We start from the raw sequence: 16,000 nt of genomic DNA on the forward strand, positions 1-16,000 counted from the left end.
GGATGCGATATCACGCTGTATATTCGCAGCGTTCCTGCATCGCACAAATGTGAACCGAGCCTTACTCTTTAAATACTGCTTGTGCAGTTCCCACTTAGGGCAGAAGTTTAATCTGCATATATTTGGCCTTCCCCCACCCATCAAAATGCCATCACTGGGTCTCTGTGCTTCTTTATGCATAGAAGGCAGATTGTGACTTAGAGGGAGGGGACCAGCAGACCCCTGAAAACATCACAGAAGCCCTGCCTCTTAAGAGCCCACAGCCCTGATACAAACAATGGGCTTAGTATGCAAATATCAAAATACCTTAAGGGGGGGGGGGGTCAGTCTGGAGGAGTGGGTGTGGATTATAAATAAAAGAAATGGCCAGCTCTCCTTCAACACTTTATATTGAAATGAATACAAAGTGTTGAGGAGGGCTGGCTGTTTCTTTAATTTTGCATTTGCATGCAGGCTGTACTAGGTAATTCCCACTTGTGATGCCGAGCCTCCATGATTGAAAGAACTGAAATCAATTGATGAAATGGGTGGGCCAGGAACAGTAAATTTGGGGAGAAAATGCACAGAAATCAAAAAAAGGCTTGACAGGGGTTCTATTAATTTCTTCATTCATCAAGGTAAAAAAACATATTGACTATAGATGCACTTTAGAATTTTTCCTTCTTACTTGTTATTTGCAAACACAAATTAGACGAATCTACCTCTACCCTTAGGGCCCATGTGCGTCTTGTGCCTTCTTGTTTCTATGTGTTGTGGTGCCTCAAACTGAAGTCATTAACATGTCATCAAAATGTTACTCTTGGTTTCCCATGTCACACATTTGGTTGATTCACCCTATGTCCCATTGTTATTACAGTATAGTGTTAATTTTTCATTGTTATTTAATTTCAGGACATAAAAGAAGTTGGGGGCTACGTTCTCATCGCCTTGAACTTTGTCAAATCCATTCCCTTAAGCAACCTTCAGGTGATCCGAGGAAATGCTTTGTACAAGAATTCCTCGCTCTCCATTTTATCGAACGAGCGCCTGGAAGAGCTCCCTATGAGAAACCTAAAAGGTGCGAACTGAAATTTCCATGGAATAGCCAAATAATTGTAGACAATGTATATATTTAAATATATCTATAGACAAGAAGTTTTATTTTAGTTGGGATTGAGTAGGGAATGGTTAACACCCCTGTCAGGCATTTTTGCTGTCTATGTCCTGTTGGAAAGAGTTCTCTTCGCTTCCTGTCTTAGAAAAACAACAGAAAGTGGAAGTAAATTTCTTGAAAGAAAAAAGAAAAAGTCTCTTAATCCTTGTATACACACGATGGGAAAACCTGACAAATGATCATCCTTTTTTTTGCATGCTAGTCTCATATAGAAAATGAAGAGCATACTAAACTTACGAAAATTCTCGAACAGAATTCAACTTTAGAAGTGATGTAATGTGTTGTAATGTATTTTGATGTATTCTTTCCTTTTCGAGCATGCATGATCATGGTCTTCCGATTTTTTTCGGACAAATACTGTACTGATAAAATGAAAATCATATGATCTGGTATCATACGAGAAGAATTTTTGTGTGTGTCCCTTCGGATAATTTTAGATGAACTGTCGTGATCGGCTCTGTACTAACGTTTCGATTATTGTACAGTAGCTTTCTCATGTGTACTAGGCTTTACACAGTTCTTCCCATTGAAAGAAATTGTCTAACCTCTTGTTCCAGCAACAGCAGTAACATTAAGGCCCCTTTCACACATACGGTCCGTTCAGTTTATCAGTTCAGTCACGTCAAAATGTATCAGTTTTCCATCTGTTTTTCATCCATTTTTCATCCGTTTTTCATCCGTTATTCATCCGTTTTTCGTCAGTTGTTATCCGTTTTTCGTCAGTTATCTGTTTTTCATCCGTTTTTCATCCGTTGTCATCCGTTTTTCGTCCGATCCGTTTTTTTTGACGGATGAAAAATAGGGCATTCATACGTTCAAAAAAACGGACATTGACAGAAGCGGATGAAAACAGATGTTAACTGATGATCATCAGTTGTCATCCGTTTTTACATAGAGATACATTGATGTCCGTTTTTCATCCGTCAACGGATGGATGAAAAACGGACAAACGGACAGCATGTGTGAAAGGGGCCTTAAGACTTCCCTTCATCTCCGAAAAGGAAAAATAGGGAGGTTATCTACATGGATGACAATATAAAACTGGCAACTCTTCCTTCACTTTCTTCAAAATTTATAAAAACAAGTTTTGGGAAGAAATTAACTTTATATTTTTGACAGAGACCTCACTACTGAAATAATTCACAGCCCCAAGTCCCCCCTCTCTCAAACAAAATCAAAGAAAAATAAATATATTTACACTCTTATTTGAAATACTTAAAGTAAGCAAGCAATAGGGTTAAATTCCTATATAAAGTATATCTAAACCCAAAAATAAACATTTTATTTATTTTATGTTACATGCCTTAGATAAAGTAGCTGCATATTTTTATCAGGCTTTATTTCCTTTATTTTACCTGATAATTCTGTGAATAACGAGCTTGTTTGACTACATTCGCTCCTTCATTGTATCTATGGAGGGAGCCATTATTGCCCCCCCGGGCTGGACATGTCTTCCCATCGGTGTCTCTGAACGTTTATATCTCTAGCAACGACCCTGATAGGAACAAAAGCATGGTGTTTGTAATTTTAATGATACAATGATGTGCTAGCTATTATACAAATTATAAGAACAAAGTGGAGAGTTTGGGACTTTATATGAGAGACATGACCATGACAGGGTTGGTAGAATAAAATATCACATTTATTGCACTCATAATGGTAAACAAATGGCATAAATTTTTGTACAAGATGAAACATATGGTATGTATAAAGCTGGAGTAATAAAAAGAATGAGTAATCCCCAGAACAGCTTCAAAGAAACCAACATAACAATTGACAACCATAGGAGTATTGGAGTAAACTCATAACAACCATAAACTAGGAGTATTGGAGTAAGGTCATAGCATCCATAAGCTGACGCGTTTCGTGGCATAATTCCGCCACTTCTTCAGAGCAGATGCATGATCAATATCTAAAAATAGACAATATACATATAAGGTATTACAAAGGATGATGGTTAGTGGAAGCTGAAAGGGGGGAGGGAAGGGAGGAACAACCCCCATGGTCCCAACTTACATGGCAGCCATGGCAACGGCTGGTAATGGAGGCGGAGAGGACCCAAATGTCTCCCCCGGGAACTGAGGACGCTAAGGATCGCGGCGATAACAGAGGGGGCCACACACCGGAAAATTGTGAAATGGAAGGAACTGTAGTACTCTTGATGGTAACATGTATCTATATCAAGTGAATAGAAATAAATAGTAAAGAAATGTATATCGTATGAGGGGTCATAATATAGCTTACATAATAAGAGTAAAAAATTATTAGAAGGGGATGGAATGTATGTAGAATATAGCTATGGAATCAAAAAAGAAAAATGGTAAGAATGGATATGTTATGTGTTATATATAACATTATTTGCTTAAAAATTAAAAAATTAAAAATTAAAAAAAAATTCCTTTATTTTACCTGATAATTCTGTGAATAACGAGCTTGTTTGACTACATTCGCTCCTTCATTGTATCTATGGAGGGAGCCATTATTGCCCCCCCCCCCCCCGGGCTGGACATGTCTTCCCATCGGTGTCTCTGAACGTTTATATCTCTAGCAACGACCCTGATAGGAACAAAAGCATGGTGTTTGTAATTTTAATGATACAATGATGTGCCAGCTATTATACAAATTATAATGTTTGTAATCGACTTTTGGGAAAGTGGAACTTAGTAAATAATTTCCCTGTAATTAAACTTGTTTTTGGCTTCCCACCAAGCCAGAAAGACAGGCCGTGCTTCTGTGATGAAGACAGATGTCTGCGTACTGGTCTATTCTGATGTGTTATATTATGCGTGAATCAAGTTCTTATTTTTATCTTTATTCTTTTTTCCTACAGACATTCTAAAAGGTGGAGTTACCATAGAAAAAAATGCCAAACTTTGCAACTTGAACACAATCAATTGGGAGGACATAATAAACCTGAACAATGCAAATTATTCTGTAGAAAATTCATCGCCTGCACGCTGTATGTATGCATGTGTCAGAAAAAAACTGCTTGCTAAATTTATATTCTTTTGGAGTGCAACATTTCCTGATATTGATAATGCAGCATAAGCCCTACAAAGACCAGATTTAAAGCCAAACCAAAACTTTTTCTTTTTTTTTTTTGGACTGATTGGGAAAGTGATATGCCCCCTATTAGGGCTTTAGGTCGGTCTGTGATCCTATTGAAAAGATTTTTCCTAACTTCCTGTTAAGACTAGAAATCTCCCAAGCTGGGGAACAGACTGTAACAAAAAACATCCTAAACATTAAACTTAGGGAGGGATGGAATGTCTGTGAGGTTATTATTAAGATTGGCTGTATATCCCTTAACAATATTAACCCTTGTGAGCTGCTACAGTGCTTTCCCGAATAAATTAAATATAAAACCACAAAATATGTATTTTCAAAAACTATAAATCTATATTATTGTTACCAGCAGCTATGCACCAAAATGTAACCCCCATACAAGTCAAAGATCATATTAAATAAATATATAAGTGCCGCGCTAGTGTCCATATAACACAAAGTTCTTCAAGATTATCTTTAAAGTATATCCGATGTGTTGCCTTTAGTTATAATCATCCACCTTATGTGCTCTTGGAAATCCACTCCAAGTGCTATTTAGCACCACCAGATATACTCTCACCTGGACCTATTGACCTCAAATACACAATATTACCAAAAAATTTTGGGATGCCTGCTTTTACACGCACATGTACTTTAAGGGCATCCCAGTCTTAGTCTGTAGGGTTCAGTATTGAGTTGGCCCACCCTTTCCAGCTGTAACAGCCTTAACTCTTCTGGAAAGGCTGTCCACAAGGTATAGGAGTGTGTCTATGGGAATATTTAACCATTCTTCCAGAAGCACATTTGTGAGGTCAGGCACTGATGTTGGTTAGAAGGCCTGGCTCTAATTCATCCCAAAGGTGTTCTTTTGGGTTGAGGTCAGGCCAGTCAAGTCCCTCCACCCCAAACTTGCCCATCCCTGTCTTTGCAGACCTTGCTCTTTGCACTGTTTCAAATTATGGTGCAGGGGGGGGGGGGGGGATGTGCTCCTCAGATGTCTTCACACTGATGACTCTGACCAAGTTTTCCCAAATACCTTTCTATTGCTTTGACAAAATCTGATATATTCTACAACAAAGTGTAAGTACAGAGCGGAGGAGTTAAATAGGAGAGTGCCAGTTTGAGGAGGACTGGAACAGCAGGAACAGCTACACATTGGTCTACTATCCTTGGTCCACCTAAAGGGACAAAAGCATATCTTGACCAAACATGATATATGAGGTCAATAGGCCCAGGTGAGAGTACATCTGGTGGAGATAATTGGTAAATAGCACTTGGAGTGGATTTGCAAGAGCACATAAGGTGGATGATTATAATTAAAGGCAACACACAGGGTATTTTTTAAAGAGACTCTTGAAGGATTTTGTGTGATAAGGATGTTCACTAAATGATTTTACACTAGAGCTGCACTTATATATTTATTAAATATGTCTGTATCGCCCTATCATTGTGACAATTGTTCTCATTTCTTGTCCTGCTGTAAAAGGCTGTTACCAGGACAAGCAATGTGGTGCAGTCTCCTCAAGAGGGTCACTGTAGGCAATTAAAACTTCACAGAAATTTTTCCCAAGATAATCCAAAGCTTTAAAAATAAGACTTTGCTTGCGTTGGGATCTAACTTTTTGGGATATGTTTGTAGGCTGCATCTTCCCACATGGTAAACCATATGATTTTTTTTTCTTTAATAATGCCTATTAAAAAAAATTGTACTTCCAACTTATTCAACATTTTATTGCTACAGAAGCTTTAACCACTTGCCGACCACCTAATGTGGGAAAATGGCTCTATTGCCCGAAATCATGTACCTGTATGTTTTCCATGCAATAGCCTCTGGGGGGCACGCGCGCGCCACTAGAGGCTTGATAGCACGCTGATTGGACAGAAGGGGAGCCAATCAGATGTCCGCCGGCAACCCGCAATCATTCCTGAATGACACAGAATGTCGGTCTGCCTATAAACAAGGCAGTTTGCCGTTCTGACAGGGGGGACAATGGAGATCTTGTGTTTCTGCTAAGTAGGAACACGGATCTCTGTCTTTCCCCAGTCAGAGCTTCCCCCCCACAGTTAGCAAGCACTCCCAGGTAACACATTTAACTCTTTGATCACCCCTGATGTTAACCCATTGCTAGTAAAAAAAAAAAAATTCCATAGAAATATTTCCTCATTTGTAGACGCTGTAACTTTTGCGCAAACCAATCAATATACGCTTATTGGGATTTTTTTAACCAAAAACATGTAGCAGAATACATATTGGCCTAAATTGATGAAGAAGTTCGATTTTTTTACATTTTTGTATTGGATATGTGTTATAGCAGAAAGTAAAAAATATTGTTTTTGTTTTTCCAAATTGTTGCTCTTTTTTTGTTTATGGGGCAAAAAATAAAAACCCAAGTGGTGATCAAATACCACCAAAAGAAAGCTCTATTTGTGGAAAAAAGGACAGAAATTCTATTTGGGTACAGCATTGCATGACCACCCAATTGTCAGTTAAAGTAACGCAATGCCATTTTGCACAAAATGGTCTGGTTAATAAGTGGGTAAAACCTTCCGGGACTGAAGTGGTTAAACTAGTTACATCATGCCTTGCCCTTATGTATACATTGCCTATGTTAGATTTTTCTTCAGATTTTGAATAAATCAGCATCTATAGAAAGTGAATTTTAATCCGTCCTTGAAGGAAAAAAAAAAATCTATGCACTTAATTTTTGGTTTTTAAAACTTCAGGTCCTAAATGTGACGTCGAAGCTTGTAATGGATCATGTTGGGGACCTGGTCCAGAGAATTGTCAGATATGTAAGTATTCTTTGGGAAAAAGTTAATTTTCTGTAATAATGGCCACATAAGGACTATTGGTAAATGCGACAGGAATACAGTATATGCCTTTTTAGCTGGAAGTCATTAGCTAGATCAGGGATTCCCAAACTACGGCCCTCCAGCTGTTGCAGAATTACCCATCCCATGAGGCATTGTAAAACTCTGACATTCACATACATGACTAGGCATGATGGGAATTGTAGTTCCTGAACAACTGGAGGGCCGTAGTTTGGGAATCCCTGAGCTAGATAGCTGGAAATTTAAAAAAATAAATAAAAAAAATTGTGTTAGGCCTGCTTAATTAAGATATTACACGTTGCTCTAAATGTGGCCATGTCACACTTGTGTTTCTGTTGCTGGTGACACCTCGCCTGATCCACTGTTATGCAATTGCTACCTTTTCTATGGAAGTTGCTCTCTCACTGCCCAATGTGCTACAGAATCTCAATTGCTGACAAGAGAGCAGAGATATGCCCATACCTGGCAAGGAGCGAGAGACCAATATCCATAGGAAATGTAACAGTTGAATAGCAGTGTTTCAGTCACTGGCAAGGTGAGCGATGTCATTGAAGAATGTGGCGGTAGTAAAGCCCACTTGGTGAGTTTTACCTACAGGTAAGCCTATAATAAGTCTTACCTGTAGATAAAATTAATATCTACTAAACATGAACTGTTTAGGAGATATTCACCCTGGATGCAGCCACTAATGTCACCGGTGCATGCACTCTAAAGCTTTGTGGCAGAACCAAGAACTCCCGTGCGCATGTGCGGGAGTGACATCATCGCGGTTTTGGCCAATCACATAGCCAGAGCGTGCAAACCAGAAGAAAGACAAGGAGAAGATGTCACCTCTCTTAGCGGTGAGAGCCCGCCGCTAGAAGGTTTCATTCCAAGGTAAGTATTTCATAATGTGCTAGTATACCATGCATACTAGCACAATATGCAGTTGCCTTGCAGGTGGATTTCTTTTTTAAACAGTCGGGTTTACTACTGCTTTAAGAACAAGAGCAGCGAGTGTTTTTTTCAGTACTTGAAGAAAGTTAAAGGAGGAGATTTACTAAAACTGATGCGCACAGAATCTGGGTCAGCTGTACATAGTAACCAATCAGCTTCTAACTTGCTGATCAGTTACTATGCACAGCTGCACCAAATTCATTGTGTACCAGTTTTAGTAATTCTGCCCCAAAGGGTCCCATGAACACATCAGGAAAGGGTCACAACCTACATGGCCCACATTGAAGACCAAATGGACACCCAATTTTGCAAATTTCAATTATATGTAAAAAAGCAACTCTCTTAATGCTGCATGTGGGATCAGCACTGTGCAGAGTGCGTTAGAATGAGCTTTTTACCGTTTACTTCTAGTAAACCTATGCTGAGACTGTGTACATTAAAGTATTTACATATTCTTAACAAACAGTAAAAGCACTTTAAAGCAAGCCCTCATTCAACTCTGTAGCTATAGGATTTGTGAAGAAATTCATCACTACGGTGCATTAGGGCACATGTGTTGTGGCGCGTGTAAATATGGTTTGTGTTAAGCAGCCCATTCATTTGAACCAGTATGCAGCAAAGAAGGTGCTTCTGACTACGCACCACATGTCCATCAGCAAGGTCAGAATGAATGCGTTGCATTGCACCAACACATGTAACATGCTTTACCACAATGTAATTGTGTAAATGGGCCCGAATAGTGAAGTTGGCATAGTGCAAGCAATGGTTTCCAATAATTGACTTCCTGTCTAGCATTCTCATAGCTCTCATCATCCCACTTTCTTTATATATTCTCTACTGTCTCATAGCTCACTTGGTATTTCTTGGTCTAAAAATAAACCTTTATGACGCATCCATTTTGTGCAGATGACAGACACTTGATTAATTTTGTATATAAGAAAAATTGTAAGTCTTGCAATCCTAAATTAAATATTTCTCTCTTTCAGTTACAAAGCTTAAATGTGCTCAGCAGTGTCCTGGACGGTGCAGAGGACCGATGCCCAACGATTGCTGTCACGATCAGTGTGCAGCCGGCTGTACAGGACCCAAAGAAAATAATTGCCTGGTAATGTGAATAACTTTCACCACTTCAAAAGTGTTTAATTAATATTACCTAGAATATTATTAATGGTCTCATAACATTTGTGTTCTTTAAGGCTTGTCGCATATTTCGTGATGGTGACACATGCAAGGAAAGCTGTCCTCCATTTCAAGTTTATAACCCTAACACATACCAAATGGAACACAATCCTAATGGAAAATACAGTTTTGGGGCCTCCTGTGTGGTTAAATGTCCACGTAAGTAACGCTACTTCAGTTATTCTTCCATGCTTAAATCGCTATTCAATACAAACAATTTAGACATATGGCTTCCTTCTCTTTAATTAAAACATTTTTTTTAGTTTCGGCTTGAAGGTGGGGAGTAAGGCCTCATGCAAACAGGGCGTTAGAAAAAACGAGCTGCAGAGCCACTTCTAACGCCAGGAAAAAGCAGCTGTAAAAAACATGCTTTTATTAGCTTTTCCATTGGCATTATTGCACGTTTGGCCACGTAAGCTTTTAGCAGCGTTTTTCTGCCTCCATTCAAAATCAATGGTTGTCTATGAGCCGTCTATAATACGTCTTTCAGCCCATTTATTTGAATGGAAGTCGCATCCAAGTTGGAACAGGATTATCTGACTTGTGGTGTGACTTGCGCTCTGAAGATCTTGAGGGGGAACTCCATGCCAAAATGGGAAAAAAAATGGCATGGGGTCCCACCCAAAATCCATACCAGGCCCTTATCCGAGCATGCAGCCTGGCAGGTCAGGAAAGGGGAGGGGATGAGTGAGTGGCCCCTCCCCCTCCAGGACCATACCAGGCCACACGCCCTCAACATGGGGGGGGTGGGGGCTTTGGAGCAGGGGGGGCTCTGCACCCCCCCCCACCCCAAAGCACCTTGTCCCCATGTTGATGAGGATAAGGGCCTCTTCCCGATAACCCTGGGCAGTGGTTTTGGGGGCCCCCAAATCCCAGATCCCCTCCCTATGTGAATGAGTATGGGGTAAATTGTACCTCTACCCATTCACCCCAAAAAAGGCAGTGTAGTGTAAATATTGACAATTATAAATATATAATCCTTTATTAAAAATCTTCCTCAGAGCTTCCCACTCCGGTGACTGGGTAGGGGTACAATTTACCCCATACTCATTCACATAGGGAGGGGGTCCAGGATCTGGGGGCCCCCTTGTTACAGGGGGCATCCAGATTCTGATAAGCTCCCTGCCCGCAGACCCCCACAACCTCCACCCGGGGTTGTCAGGAAGAGGCCCTTGTCCTCATCAACATGGGGACAAGGTGCTTTGGGGTGGGGGGGTGCATAGCCCCCCTGCTCCAAAGCACCCACCCCCCCATGTTGAATGCGTGTTGCCTGGTATGGTCCAGGAGGGGGGTCACTCGCTCGTCCCCTCCCCTTTCATGACCTGCCGGGCTGAATGCTCGGATAAGGGGCTGGTATGGATTTTAGGGGGGGCCCCACACCGTTTTTTTGGCATGGGGCTCCCCTCAAAATCCATACCAGACCCCTCAAGATCCTCAGAGCGACAGTCACACCACAAGTCGGATCATCCTGATCTGACTTGGATGCGACTTCCATTCACATCAATGGGGTTCCATAGGGAACCATTGATTTTCACATAAAAAAATATATAACATGTCTTAACGTTCAGCAATGTTAAGCAGCCTTTAGCAGCTTCAGATGTTTTTACAGCTCTAACGCCGGTCCTCAGAACGCACTGGCCCTGTTTTGTTTTTTTTTTGCAGCTTGAATACTCCTATGCAACTTACAGCTGCAAAACGTCTGTGTGTGCATGAGGTCATAAGATTACATGGCAAAGCGTCTTTAAGCTACAAACAAAAAAAACGTCTGACGCTCCTAAAAGCAGCTGCAAAAATGCCCTGTGTGCATGAGGCCTAAGAGTTACAACCTCTGCATCTTTTAATAAATTCTAAAATGGGTGGTGCACAAAGGCTGTTACAAATGAACTGTACTTTCTAAATGGGAACCAGCTGAAAATTTACTAAGTAATACACACTAAATTAAAGTAGAACTATAGGCAAAACTTTTTTTTTTCATATCGGATAAAGTAAGGGAGGGTTATAACTAGGGATAGACCGATATGTTTTTTCAGGGCCGATACCGATATTTTGGTCTCAACGTATTGGTATCAGCCCGAAATGGACCGATATTTTGTACATTTAAAGTTTTGAAAAATAAAGACAATTTTTGACACAAATCTGGTACTGAACATGTTAATTTTTGTTTAATGCTTAATGGCTGGCTTGCTGGCTCCCTGTGGTGGATGGCAGGCTGGCTGGCTGGCACCCTGTGGTTGGTGGGTGGCTGGCTGGCACCCTGTGGTGGGTGGCTGGCTAGCTTGCACTCTGTGGTAGGTGGGTGGCTGGCACAGGGGCTGTGGGTGGCTGGCTGGTACAGGGGCTGTGGGCGACTGGCTGGTACAGTGCCTGTGGCTGGCTGGTACAGGGCCTGTGGGTGGCTGTCTGTCTGGCACCCTGTCTGTGGGTGGCTGTCTGTCTGGCACCCTGTGGTGGGTGGCTGGCTGGCACCCTGTGGTGGATGGCTGGCTGGCTGGCACCCTGTAGTCGGTGGCTGGCTTGCTGGCACTCTGTGGTGGGTGGGTGGCTGGCTAGCTTGCACTCTGTGGTAGGTGGGTGGCTGGCACAGGGGCTGTGGGTGGCTGGCTGGTACAGGTGCTGCGGGCGACTGGCTGGTACAGTGCCTGTGGCTGGCTGGTACAGGGCCTGTGGGTGGCTGGCTGTCTGGCACCCTGTCTGTGGGTGGCTGTCTGTCTGGCACCCTGTGGTGGATGGCTGGCTGTCTGGCACCCTGTGGTGGGTGACTGGCTGGCTGGCACCCTGTGGTGGGTGAGTGGCTGGCACAGAGGCTGTGGTTGGCTGGCTGGTACAGGGCCTGTGGCTGGCAGGTACAGGGCCAGTGGGTGGCTGGCTGACTGGTACAGGGCCTGTGGGTGGCTGGCTGGCTTGCTGGTACAGTGCCTATGGCTGGCTGGCTGGTACAGGGCTTGTGGATGTGGGTGGCTGGCTGGCACCGGGCTGCTGTGGGTGGGTGTATGGCTGTGATACACTCCCGCGAGACTAGTCCCGACTCCAGACAAGGCTGTCCAAGGCGAGGGAGGCGGCCTAAGAAGGCAGAATGACGTCACAAAAATATTGGCAATATTGGCCAGTTCCGGGCCGATACCGATATATCGGGGAAAGTGCATATCGGCCGCCGATATATCGGCCTTGCCGATAATCGGTCTATCCCTAATTATAACCCCTGTCAGGTTTTTTTTCGCCATCTGTCTCCCATTGCGAAGATTTCCCATTCTTTTCCTGTCCCATTGCCAAACAGGAAGTAAGAGGAAATCCCTGCAAACTAAGGGAATTCCTTGGGGAACCCCAGGTTACCAGAACTATTGTCCCCATTGGAAGATTTCACCTACTTTTCTGGGAACAACCCAAAATTTGGGATTTTCTTTCACTTTCAATGACAATGGTAGCCAAGGCAAATAGAGAAGATAAATCTCCCTAATGGGCACACAGACAGCTATATAAACTGACAAGCGTTCTAATCCTGCTCCACTCTATCCAAAATTAAAAAAATATATATTTTTTTCTTTATTTATACTTTATTTTAATTTCCAGTCACCATAATCCATTAAATACAAACCATGATAAACTCAGTATGCAACATTATGTTGTGATTTTTATTGCTTTTTATGGTTTTTGCTGTTTATGCATATTAAATTACCTAAATGTCTCATGTGTATAGGTATCTGTGTATTATTTATTTGCTTGTATTGTTCATAGATAATTACATAGTGACAGATCTTGGATCCTGTGTTCGGACATGCCATTCCGATTCATATGAGGTGGAAGAAAATGGTGTTCGCAGCTGTAAAAAGTGTAATGGAGATTGTACTAAAGGTAATAGAAAAATAATACATTTTTAAAGTACTACCAAATACAAACACCAGCCTTAGGTTAAAAAGGCAGAGATCCACCCTCCTCTAATTTAAAGAAATTCTTTCACTAGCTTTAAAGATTGAAGATAAACGTGCAGAGAAGTCAAGTATTTTTTAAATGCTTACTTGTAATGTTTTCTTTGCATAAATTATATTCTATCCTCTTGCAATGTGCCTTTGGAATTGTTGAAACATTTGACTACCACAGAAAGAGATAAAATAATCAAGAAGCTGGGACTTTAAATGAAGCACATGGCACAACACTGGTAAAATAATCAGTACTTGATAACATATTTATTAGTTAATACAGATATATATACACAGGTTAACATCATGGAAAATGTGGCTATTAATGGTGGTGTTGCAAGCTGATTTGTATTGTGTATTTACATTCAAATCAATAGATCATATAAAAAACTTAATAAAAAAAGTCATTACTCTGCCAATCACCTAAAATGTGCTGCATATATAAAACAAAAAAATGTTTCTTTTTGACATGATGTTTTACATATATTTGTTTTTTTAATTTAAAATTATTTTTTTTTTAGATTTAGTATGTTCTGGAATTGGACATGGGAAACTAAAGTCTGTATTGTCCATAAATGCTACAAATATTGCCTATTTTGAGAATTGTACCAAAATACAAGGAAGCATAAGCATTTTGTTGGTGGCTGGAATAGGGTACGTAAAATCATTTTTTTAAATCAATTACAATTAATAAATGATAAAAAAAGTATAAATGAAAAAACATCTGTATGATTCGTTTTTTAATCATATTTATTCATCCATTTGCAATCTCCAAAATACGGAGTATTCACATTCTAGTGTATGCAAACCCTAACTCTATTTTTCTGTATTTTTGGCACAATTTGTCACTGTATATAGTTTTCCTAACCTCTTCACACCTAAGAGTAAAACAATTCTTAATGCCTAAGCACAATTTTGCACCTTTGACATATGTTAGTAAAACTGTACATACCGTCACAACTACTTTGTGTATCCAGATGGATTATACCTTTTTTTTAGGACAAATTGGGTTCTCATTTGGTGGTAAATGGTAATGAATATCTCCTGTTTTTTTTTTTTATTATTAAATATATATATATATATATATATATATTTTTTTTTTTTAATTTAGCTGTATATTTTTTTCGTAGTATCACAATTTACCACTAGTACATTTTACTGCTCCTGACAATTGCAGCGATACCACACATGTGTATGTTAGTTGTTGTTTGTACTCGTAGTACAACCCAGAAACAATGGTGCACATTTTGCATTTTTTTTTATCCTGCCTAAAACACTGTCCGTGACCTTTGACTCCAACCTTGACCCTAACACTAACCCTGGCAAACCTTGATCTTCTTATGTTTATTTTTCTTTTGTTTTCATTCTTTATTTTTAATTTTTGTTAGATTTTTCTTACACACTTTGGTTTATTTACAGATTCATTTTATCTTCCTTTTCATTCAGAAGAGGAAGTAAACTGAGGGGCGGGCTCACAATGACTGATCACTGTCAATCAGAGGCTATCACAGCAATCAGGTCACCCGGAACTGAGAATCCTGGGTCCCGATCATTAGTACGAGAACTGGGGTTCTTGGTGAGAGTCTGGTCTCTGTGCAGTGAGGGTGCTGTGCGGTGCACTCCCAGCACAAAGGGAGATACACATATATGCTGCCCCAAGGAAAAAAGCCCACTTCCGTGAGGCCGCATATATGTGTGTGTGTGTGTGTGGTCAGCGGGAAGAGGCCATAGTTGGCCATTGAGCTACCTATCTGATTGACCTGATAGGCAACCCAATGGCCAAATGTAAGAGCATGGGTTGCCTATCAGGTCAATCAGCCAGCTCAATGGCCAACTAAAAGAGTTTACATGGAAGGCTGATAACACTACTGCTAACTGTGACTTACTGCACACTGTGGCTTGCGAGCAGCGCGCCGCGACCTCGGAGCGGCCGGCACAGACTTCATAACATTGAAGTCTATGACGGTCGCTCCGGGTCGCCCCAAAGAAGCTCCGGACCCTTTTTCTAAGTCGGTGCGACTTGTGTCGCTCCTATTAGAACGGGTCCGCAGCTTCTCTATGGAAGGCGACCTACGGCGACCTGTGAGGCGACCAGGTCGCCTTACAGGTCGCCCCAGTGTGAACGGGGACTAACTGTGCTTCTGGTAATTGCAAGGCAGTGACTTAGCATTGTCAGTCTGCAAAAAAAAGTGATGTTAATGATAGGATCTCTAAGTTTTAGGAACTTTGCAACTGATTCCGAAAATTGATTGGCTTAAGAAAACTGTATACAGTAAGGCATACTGAAAAACAGATGTTAGGTTTACATACATTTTAAAAGTCAAAATGAATGGACTGGAAAAGGGTGACTAATGACAGCTTTATAGACTCAATTATGGGGGGATGTTGGTGGGTTCAAACAATTCCTGCCTACCTAAAATATTTAAAGTGGTTGTAAAGGCTCAAGGTTTTTTACCTTAACCACTTAAGCCCCAAAGGATTTGGCTGCTCAAAGAGCAGGCCCTATTTTGCAATTCGGCACTGCGTGACTGTAACGGACAATTGCGCGGTCGTGCAATGCTGTACCCAAATGAAATTGACGTCCTTTTTTTTCACACAAACAGAGCTTTATTTTGGTGGTATTTGATCACCTGTGCGATTTTTACTTTTTGCGCTATAAACAAAAAAAGAGTGACAATTTTGAAAAAATAACAATATTTTTCACATTTTTTTATATGAAATTTTTTAAAAAAAATGTAAAAATCTAAATTTTTTAACATTTTAGCCCAATTTGTTTTCTGCTACATACTTTTAGTAAAAAAAAATCACAATAAGCGTATTTTGATTGGTTTGCGCAAAAGTTATTGCGTTTATTAACCACGGGAAAGATTTATGTCATTTTTATCTGCAATTTTTTTTGCGGGACTGCGACATTGTGGCGGACAGATCGGACCCCTGACTG

General features: G+C 40.8%; 1 protein-coding gene across 1 annotated transcript in view; it reads left to right on the forward strand.

Moving 5' to 3' along the window:
• The window catches only part of LOC309555947 (epidermal growth factor receptor-like), a 308,728-nt gene that overhangs the window by 232,913 nt on the left and 59,815 nt on the right, over positions 1-16,000 (forward strand). Inside the window, exons 3-9 of the mRNA XM_082258165.1 lie at positions 892-1,057; positions 3,984-4,112; positions 6,923-6,991; positions 8,953-9,071; positions 9,163-9,304; positions 12,878-12,994; positions 13,581-13,713. Coding sequence (XP_082114291.1) covers positions 892-1,057; positions 3,984-4,112; positions 6,923-6,991; positions 8,953-9,071; positions 9,163-9,304; positions 12,878-12,994; positions 13,581-13,713 — 875 coding nt within the window. The remainder of the gene's footprint in view (positions 1-891; positions 1,058-3,983; positions 4,113-6,922; positions 6,992-8,952; positions 9,072-9,162; positions 9,305-12,877; positions 12,995-13,580; positions 13,714-16,000) is intronic.

The sequence above is a fragment of the Pelophylax lessonae genome (genome assembly GCF_965119305.1).
Source record: "Pelophylax lessonae genome assembly, chromosome: 5".
Classification (NCBI taxonomy): domain Eukaryota; kingdom Metazoa; phylum Chordata; class Amphibia; order Anura; family Ranidae; genus Pelophylax; species Pelophylax lessonae.